Source organism: Hyperoodon ampullatus (assembly GCF_949752795.1).
Source record: "Hyperoodon ampullatus genome assembly, chromosome: 1".
NCBI lineage: Eukaryota > Metazoa > Chordata > Mammalia > Artiodactyla > Ziphiidae > Hyperoodon > Hyperoodon ampullatus.
In genome coordinates this window covers 203069300-203079230 of record NC_136914.1, presented here as the reverse complement: position 1 = coordinate 203079230, position 9931 = coordinate 203069300, and the positions used below count along the sequence as shown (strand labels likewise).

Genomic DNA, 9931 nt, shown 5'->3' with positions numbered 1-9931 from the left:
GCACAAAGCTTTCACCACAAGGCTATTCCTTAGTGTTGTTTATATCAACAACAAAGACAAAAACAGAAAGAACACAATACAGGGTCAGCTAACCTATCCTCTACATATGAAATAACCTATGACAATGAAATAATATGCAGCCATTAAAAATAATGTTGTAGAAAAGTCTTTAATAACATAGAAAAATATCCATGCCAAAAAAATGCAATATGGCCTCATGTAGGTTAAAAAATACATTTCAAATTTTTAATTTATTTTTAGCTATCTGCATTCTCCAGATTTTTTGCAATTATCATGTATAACTTTTCTAATATAGTGATAAGGATATGAAGCAACCATTTTAAAAAATTCCTGTTTCTTGTTTGTGATTGGGGGTGAAATGTCAGAGAATCACCTTGACATTCACTTTAGGAACAGAAAGTACTCATTCGTATTCCTCTACCAGCTGGTTGACCCCACTTAGGGCCCAGCCTGGATCACAGGCCTCCCCACTTCTCACCCAGCTGTCAAACTTTACACAAGATCTCATCCAGTCTACCCCAGCACTGATGCCAGATTCACCCTCCTCAAATACCACTGTACCCGTCACTTCCCTGCCGCAGAACTTTCAATAGCTCCCCACCCTCCCTAGCTTTCCAATTCAGGGCTCCAGAGCCTGATTCAATGTACCTGTCAGATCTTACTTCTCAGGGACGTCCCACAGCACACCCTCTTCACGTCTGTAGTCAGGACCATCGCCATCCCACACACATCGTGCCCCTTCTGGCCTCCACATATTTGACTCTGCTGCTCTCCCTTCCAGCCGTGCCCCTCCTCCCCCCTCCCCATGCCGCTGCCTAATAAATAGTCCCAACTCTCCTTCAAGGCTTAGCTCAAATCCCCTTTCTTTCATGAAGACTACCCCAGCTCATACCTCTGACCGCAAATGGGCCTAAAAGTCTGAACAACATTTGAACTGTTGAAATAGTAGGCAAACAGTCTGGTTTACAAGGCCTTGAGGATTCATCTTCATCATGAGGTCCCCGCCCTGCTGCCTTCCTGCCTAATTCCAGCAGCCCTCACACCAGTCCCTTCTCCTCAAAGTACAGACATTGGCAGATCATCCCCCGAGAGGGGCAGAAATTCCATCTCTCACCTTTGTGAGTCTCACTCAGTGAGTCCTGGTTGCCCGCCTGAGGACCCACCTCCTCTACGATGACTGACACCAGGAGTCACGCTGGTGATGACTGACACTGTCTTGGGGCTGTGATCTTACCTGGTATTATCAAATCATTGATAAATACTGACTGAACCACTGAAGGTTTGCAGCAGAAAATGAGGATTTTGTCTGTCAGGAAGAACCACTAATAAGAGTTCAGGAAAATGTAGGAAGGCCATTTTGGTATCACAAGGTTAAGAGTAAATATTGAATGAGTACTTACTCCGTGGCAGGCAGCACTTTTACATGCATTATCTCACTGAGTCACAAGAGCCTTAAGAAGTATATTCCATTCTTATCCCCATTATAGAGGAGGAAACTGAAACTTTGAACAACTAAGTAACCATACAATTACTATATGACCCAGCAATTCCACTCCTAGGTATATACCCCCCAAAATTGAAAACAGGGACCCAGATACTTGTACACCAGTGGTCCCCAACCTTTTTGGCAGCAGGAACTGGTTTCGTGGGAGACAATTTTTCCACAGATGACGGGGTGGTGGGGGGATGGGTCAGGCAGTAATGGGAGCGATGGGGAGCAATGGGGAGCAGCAGATGAAGCTTTGCTCACTCACCTGCCACTCACCTCTTGCTGTGAGGCCTGGTTCCTAACAGGTGGTTGGGGACCCCTGTTGTACACCCATGTCCCTAGCAGCATTATTCACAGCAGCCAAAGGTGGAAACAACCAAAATGTCCACGACGAATGGACAAACAAAATGTGGTATATCCATATAACAGAATATTATTCAGTCATAAAAAAGAATGAAGTTCTGATATATGCTACAAAGTACATGAACCTCGAACACATTATGCTAAGTGAACTAAGACAGTCACAAAAGACCAAATGTTATATGATTCCACTTATGTGCAATAGGCATAATTCATAGAGACAAATTAGATTAGAGGTTACCAGGGGCTGAGGGGAGGGGAAAGGGGAGTTATTGCTTCGTTGGTACACTTTCTGTTTGGGGTGATGAAAACAGCTTTAGAAGTAGATAGTGGTGATGGCTGTACATTGTGAGTATATTCAATGCTACTAAATTGTACACTTAAAATGGTAAATTTTATGTGATGTATATTTTAACACAATAAAACTTCTTTTAAGTCGTATAGCTAGAAAGTGGTCAAGCTAGAATTTGAGCCCAAACCTTTCTGACTCTAGGGCCCATGCTCTCAATCCAAGAGTTTTACTCCCACTAGAAAAAGCAGCCAACCAGGAGCCAGGAGGGCTGGATTCGTGTCATCACCATCTGTGTGGCCTTATACAAGCCTGATCTTCCAAGGCCTCACTTTCCTCAGCTGTTAAATGATAAGATTGAATAGAATATCTTTGACAATCCTTGCTGGTTATAACAGTCCTGACAGTGTCAGCTATGCATTGATTGTGATTTTACAGCATGGAAAATCCCAAGCCTTGATTCCTGACCTAGATATCATTTGCTTCAGGCGCACTCTGGAGACATCGATGGACAGGGAGCGAGGGAGAGGGACCGGCTGTCCACCCCTTACCAAGCCCCTCCCCTAGGGGGCTTGCCCTGGAGTCGAGCCAGCTCTTGAAGAAGGCCTCCACTCCTCTCCCCATTCTGGGAGAGGGATCGGACCTGGCTGTGCTCCAGGATAAACTTCCACAAGGCGAGCAATAACATAAAGTCAAGGTGAAGATCAGGGCAGTCCTTAAAAAGGCCTCCTTGCACCCTAAAGTGGCTGAAGCCACTCCACAGCTGTTTGTCCTGCCTGCCGCCACCCGGCCACCATGTGGGTGCTCTTGGTTCTCTTGCTGCTCACCCTCGCCTATTTATTTTGGCCCAAGACCACGGGCTCTGGTGCCAAGTACCCCAAGAGCCTCCCATCCCTGCCCCTGGTGGGCAGCCTACCGTTCCTCCCCAGACATGGCCACCAGCACGTGAACTTCTTCAAGCTGCAGGAAAAATACGGCCCCATCTATTCCTTTCGTCTGGGTTCCAAGACTACTGTGATGATTGGCCACTACCAGCTGGCCAGGGAGGTGCTTCTCAAGAAGGGCAAGGAATTCTCCGGGCGGTCCAAAGTGGTAAGCAGTGCCTATCATCCCTCTTCTCTCACCACTCCCTGGGGATGTTCAGTTCTCCAGGCAAGGCCATGCCTGGAATGACACTTCCAGCTCCAACAACCTGTGATTCTTCCAAAAACAGACTGCCAGGGCTGTGAGTGGGAAGTGACCCCTTGGACCCCATCCAGCCTCTAAACTAGGCAGGAAGAATTAAAGGAAGATTTCATTTTCTGGGCTTCCCAGGAGGTGGGGTGGGGTGGGAGTGGTGGTTTGAGGGCATCAGGGAGCCCTTAAAACAGTCATCTCTCCCGTGAACTGGATGATGATCTCTCTGAGCTTAGACTTCCATAATTAACTGAGTGCATAGAAAGCACTTAGCCCAGTGCCCAGTGCAGGAAGTGCTCAATAAACGGCCTTGATGAATGCTGTTCTTCACATGGAAAAGCAGGGGGAGTGATTGCTGTCCTCCGTGGAAAGTTGTGAGGGAGAAATACCCTGGCTCTTGCAGGGCTGGGATTGCTATTTTCCTGGAGCTTTCTCCAGCTGCTCCAGCCGCAGGGAGCTGACCCATGGTAGCACTTTGAGGGAGGTTGCTGATGAGCCAGCCTATTGAGCTTTCTGTTTTGCTCCTGGGGGGCAGAGGGGAGTGGCAGTTAACCATCCAGCAACACTGCCAGCCCCCCACTGCAGCACCCGGCTGCTGAGAACTCCCTTGAACATCCCGGGCAAGGCCCCCTGGCTGCTCATCTTTGATCAGACCAAGGGTTGACTCTTTTTACCTTGGACCAGTCAGCCAGGTCGGCGGGCCAACTATCCCCCTTCCAACTCTGCTGAGCTCTTCTCTCCAGAGCAAAGAGGAAGGAGGAGGCTAGTCAGATGGGGTTTGCAGGTCAGCGGATAGAAGGGGGGAGGTTTGGGAGCTTTATGGTTTGGGGGGTGCCTGTGAGAAGAGGCAGCTTGGCCCAAGTCCAGACTGGGTGGACAAGAAATCTGCACTCTCCAGATGCGGCCCTGGGGTGGGCACACAGCCTGGCAATGGAAGGGTAAACTAAGGGTGGCTGAGCTGCTGTGCCTTTAGCAGCCTCCGCCCCCAGAGGGCCCAGGGAAAGGCAGGGGTTTGGGCTGTCCTCGGTCTTCACTCTTGTTCCCGGGACAGGCACAATTTAGAGAGCTCATCCCATCCACAGCTGCCTTCCCCTGGTCAGAAACTGATGAGAAAAAGAGGCTCAGAGGTCACGTGTCACTGCCCTGAACCCCAGGACCGCTGCATTCTAACTCAGTGTTCTCTTTCTCCTCGCTCTGTCTCTCTGATGGAGTTGGGAGTGTGAGGCCATAGGTTCTGTCCGACCAAGGCCTTACAGTCATGCCGGGGTGGAGCAGGGAGGTCCCACACGGAGGCGGAACGGCAGGTACCTGCCTTCTTCCCCAGGGCTAGGACCAGTGGATGGTGTCTGATTCCTATGTCCTTTCCTGCTTTCCAAAGTTGACTCTAGACATCCTGTCAGACAACCAAAAGGGCATTGCCTTCGCCGACCATGGTGCCGTCTGGCAGCTGCATCGGAAGTTGGCACAGAACGCCTTTGCCCTGTTCAAGGATGGCAACCTGAAGCTAGAGAAGATCAGTGAGTGCCCAGCCCGCCCTGGGCTGCTGGAGGGAGAAGAGGTTTGGGAGGGGAGAGGGTTCTGGATGATTCCATCTAGCATTTTCTTGGCTACCGCTGCCATCTACTGGACATCTGCTCTCTGTCCTTGACTAAGATGGAACTGGTAGAGAGGGGGTGAGGGGCGCTCAATTCCCCACCCTCAGGCCCCTCTCTACCCTCAGTTAATCGGGAAGCCAGTTTACTGTGCGACTCCCTGGCCACCCGGCATGGAGAGTCCATAAATTTGTCGGAGCATCTCTCTCTGGCGGTGACCAACATAATCAGCTTTATCTGCTTCAACTTCTCCTTCAAGAATGAGGATCCTGCCCTGAAGGCCATATACAAGTTCAACGATGGCATCCTGGAGGCTCAGGGCAAGGAGATTTTGTCAGACATATTCCCTGGGTTTAAGGTGAGGATGAGGCCGGGCCCCACTGTCAGATCTCAGCAGATCCTGACAGCACCCCCAGTTCTTCTTTCCTCTTTCAGTTCAGCCCCAGACCCGCTTTTTTTTCTGACCACCTCAGCCACAGTGACCTCTGCCTCCTCTCTTAAAACCTTGCTGCTCCTCTACAGAAATCAGTTTAGCTTTTAAATTATGCATTTGAATACTCATGATAATGGCTCTCGTTTATTCACCAATTGCCATGTGCCAGTACCAGCGCTCCACAAGCATTACTCATGCATTTCCCTTGGAAGTGGGTTTTATTATCCCCATACAGTTGAGAATACAGGCTTCAAGAAGTTAAGGAACTTAACCAAGGCTTGAGACTCAAGTCTATCTTACTACTGGGTAAACCCTCAATCAGTGCTGGATGTTTGATTGAATGGGGAAGGGGACGTGGGGGTGACTCCTTTCTCCCTTGTTTGGAATTGTCCTGGTTGTCACTGATGGTCCCATTCTGGGTCCCTATCCTGCCTTCCATTCTGGCTGAAGTTTGGGGTTAGAGTGGGAACTCTCCAGAGACAGAAAGATAGGATTTGACATTTCTACTTTACAGATTTTCCCCAGCAAAGCCCTGGAAAAGATAAAGAGCTGTGTTCGAATGCGAAACGAATTGCTGAGTGAAATCCTTGAAAAAAGTAAGGTAGGTGATGGAGCAGAAGAGATGATGAGTTAGGTGGAAAGCATCATGAGAGCAGGGTTGGGTCCATTTTGGACACTGTAGGATCTCCTGCACCTAGCAGAGAGCCTGGCATATAGTAAATGCTCAATAAAAACGGACTCAACTAATGAATAGGCGTGGAAAAGTGAGGAATTGAAGAGGATCCTAGAAGGGACTTGTCTACTCCCCAGATTTAAAGAGGGTCCAGTGCTTCCTCCTACTTCCACAAGCTCATGGGTCCTGACTAGCCTCACTCCACTCCCTCACTTCCAAGTGGGAGAAGGCTTTGTATCTACAGTCTGGGGTGAGAGTATGGCAGGGGTTGCAGATGGGGCTCCTTCCTCATCACTGTCTCCCAATCTCACCCAACCAGGAGAACTTCACCAGTGACTCCATCACCAACTTGCTGGACATACTAATCCAAGCCAAGGTGAACGCAGACAATAACAATGCTGGACCAGACCAGGATTCAAAGCTGCTTTCAGATAGACACATGCTCACCACCATAGGGGACATCTTTGGGGCCGGCGTGGAAACCACCACCTCTGTGATAAAGTGGATTGTGGCCTTCCTGCTACATTATCCTCCAGTGAGCTTCTCCCTACCCCAGCCTTCCCAACCACTCTTGACCCCAGCCAGACTCACCTCTGCTCCAGAGAGGGAGGAAGAGACTATACCCTCAGGACTTCTTCGCAGGATGAATGGGCTGCCGCACCCCTTACCCAAGCAGTGGTTGGCTCTGGCCCTTAGGTGGAGCTGCCCCGTCTTCTGGAAACAAAGCCTGGGCTCGCAGAGCCACCACTGGGAAGGGTCTGGGCCAGTTCTTCTGGATGTGACAGTAGGATTCTTCTAAGCCCTTGCTTCTCCCGGGCTTAAACACCCTGGTAACATCCACCCTGTTCTGGCCCTCAGTTGAAGAAGAGGATCCAGGATGATGTCGACCAGAATATAGGTTTCAATCGCGCACCAACGATCAGTGACCGGAACCGCCTTGTCCTGCTGGAGGCCACCATCCGAGAGGTGCTTCGAATCCGGCCTGTGTCCCCCACGCTCATCCCCCACAAGGCTATCGTTGACTCCAGGTGTGCCTTCCCTCCCGGTAACATCCAGCCCACCTGGTCCCTCCTCCATCACCCCACACCCCCAGCTGGCTACAGTCAACCACTGACTACCAATCATCCTACCCATGACCCTATTGACCAATGTGTCTACCACCGACACCCACTGACTAATCCACAGATCTACCTGACCTCCCTCAGAAGCTGCCTGCTGCCACATGGACACATGTGGTGTGGGATGCTCCTACCCAGTCCAATAGCCACAACACACATACATACGCACAGGCACCAGCTCAACATACATACCCGTGGGCCCTGACAGGCCCACAAGTGTTGATACATAAGTGCTTGTCAGGAGGAGAGGGCTGGATTCATAGTCCACCTGGTAGAAGCTGAGGAAAAGATAAGGGAGTGGGATATAGGGAGTAAAGGGCTCTTTTGTCCAAAGTGGGGGACCACAGAGGCTTGGGGCTGAGCAGGTGGGGAAGGGCAATATTCCAGACCCTCTTTTCCTCTCCCTCCCTGGGGCAGCATCGGTGACCTTACCATCGACAAGGGCACAGATGTTGTGGTCAATTTGTGGGCACTGCATCACAGTGAGAAGGAGTGGCACCGGCCCGACCTGTTCATGCCCGGTAAGTCCCTGTTCTGTCCTGCTCCCTGGCCACACAGCCACCTCTGTGCCCACCTTTCCAGCACCACTTCCCCTCTGCTGCGCTTGCTACTAGCAAAGTCCTGACTCCAACTACGCGGACCTGTTGACACCCCCATCCTACGCTAGACTTAGCCAGATTCTTCACAGCTGGGTTCCCACCTTCTCCTTCCACCAACAGCAAATCTCCTCCTCTAAGAAGCCCTCTAGGCATATGTCTCCCGTGAAGTCAGCCCCCCTCCCCTTGGATGGTGGCATTTTCATCTGTTAATACGCCTTCTCTCCAACTGTCCTGAATATTCCATCTCCTCTGTGTGATTAAGGGCTACCTGAGAGCAGGGCTGTATCTCTCCTCAGCCTGGGACCCCCTCCCCCAAGTAAGGTGGTCCATCTTCTCAGGCTGGGGTCCCCTGGGCAGGACCATGTTGCCCCCCCTCCTCTGCTTACTCCTGCCCGGGGCCCTGACTGACACCTCCCCATGTCCACAGAGCGCTTCTTGGACCCCACGGGGACCAAGCTCATCTCGCCATCATTAAGCTACTTGCCCTTTGGAGCAGGACCCCGCTCCTGCATAGGTGAGATGCTAGCCCGCCAGGAGCTCTTCCTCTTCATGACCTGGTTGCTGCAGAGGTTCGACCTGGAGATCCCCGATGATGGGAAGCTACCCTCTCTGGAGGGCAACCCCGGTTTAGTCTTACAGATCGATCCTTTCAAAGTGAAGATCAAGGTGCGCCAGGCCTGGAAGGAAGCCCAGGCCGAGGGTAGCACCTCGTGACTCCGCCCTGTGTGACCCCACAGCACGGAATTAGAGGAGCTCCCCCACCTTCCCCAACCATTCCTCCCTCCTCCCCGCCCACTCTGCCTTCTTTTCCAGCCTGCAGCCCTGGCAGTGCTGTGAATAAACAGTTGTGGTTTTTTTTTTCCCAGAAGGTCCCTGAGCAGCTCATTCGTTTGTTTGTTCACTCATTCTTTCAAAGAGTATTTTATTGAGCACCTACTACGTACCACTCACTCACTGTCCCTGGACCCTCAGGCTCCCTGGTCTTACATGAGGCTTACATTCTAGTGAGGGCTGACAAATGAGCATTTCAGAGACTCCTAAGTGCTTTGGAGTCAATTACACTGGTTGCTGGTGATGTGAGGGGAATGGCAGGGGTGGGGGGTGGCCACTGTGAATGACTGATTGGGGAAGGCGTGAAGACGGGGTGGGGAAGGTGTCCCATGCTGAGGGAGCAGCAGGTGAGCAGCTCTCAAGGTAGGAGAGGTCAGTCTAGAGCAGAGCCAGTGAAGGGAAGAGTGGTCCCTGATGAGGTCAGCCTGCAGGCAGGGCCAGGTCCCATGGAGCCTTTCTAAGTAGCAGGAAGGAGTTTGGGTTTCTATTCCAAGTATGAGAGGAAGTCACAGAAGGGTTTACACGTTCAAGTGGAAAGGTCTGGTTAATATTTTAAAAAGATCACTCGAGTTGCTGAGTAGACACTGGTCTGCAGAGGGATGAAAGTGGGGGCCCTGGGGAGGAGGTTGTGCTGGTCCCGGACAGCAGGATGCTGGTGGCTTAGACCCTGGCGACGGCAGTGGAGATGGCAGGAAGTGGTGGGATTGAGTTTACATTTTGAAAGCAAAGCAGACCATGTTTGCTTTGACCCACTCATCACTGCATGCACCTCAAAGCTTTGACTCTGGGCAAGTGTCTATGATCCATAAACTCAACCCACAACTACCCATCCCTCTCGTCTTGGTCCCCAAAGACTGGTAGGTCTCCTTTTCCTCATTCTGTACTGGGGTAAACACCACCAGGAAAGGGCTTCCACGGCAGCCTCCCGCTGAAGTGCCCAGGCTCTGCCCCTGCTCCCCACCCCCAAACCCCAGGAAGTCTGTAAATGCCTCACTAGAAAATGGAGCCCAGACTTCTTCAAACCTTGGCCACTGGCCAGTCCGCAAATGAAAGGTGTCCCGAGATGCCCTGGGAGAAACTGACCCTTGCCCTTTAGCCTAGAGAGAGGCCTCAACCCCAGCTCCCTGGCGCCAGCCAGACCAGGGTCAGATCATCAGCGACCTGGTCCTTCCCTTCTGACTGGAGGAGGGCTCTGGACGGGCCGGCAGGGCAAGCCTGAGACTCCGCCTGGCCAAGTTCCAGGGAGAAGAAATCAAGGGAGCCCCCGCAAGGAGGGAGGGCCAAGGCTTTCCACCACAGCAGCCTCTTCTGCCTTCAAAGAGCTTTGCTAATCCAGGGGTAGTCGACCAT

At 51.5% G+C, this 9931-nt stretch overlaps 1 protein-coding gene across 1 annotated transcript; it reads left to right on the top strand.

The window, feature by feature from the left end:
* Positions 1-2954: 2954 nt before the first annotated feature.
* Positions 2955-8464, top strand: CYP17A1 (cytochrome P450 family 17 subfamily A member 1; the record flags this gene model as incomplete). Its single annotated transcript, XM_079697858.1, has 8 exons — positions 2955-3251; positions 4714-4852; positions 5056-5285; positions 5875-5961; positions 6353-6568; positions 6892-7061; positions 7569-7672; positions 8178-8464. 8 exons carry the CDS (start codon positions 2955-2957, stop codon positions 8462-8464), a joined length of 1530 nt encoding a protein of 509 aa, XP_079553984.1.
* Positions 8465-9931: the final 1467 nt, after the last annotated feature.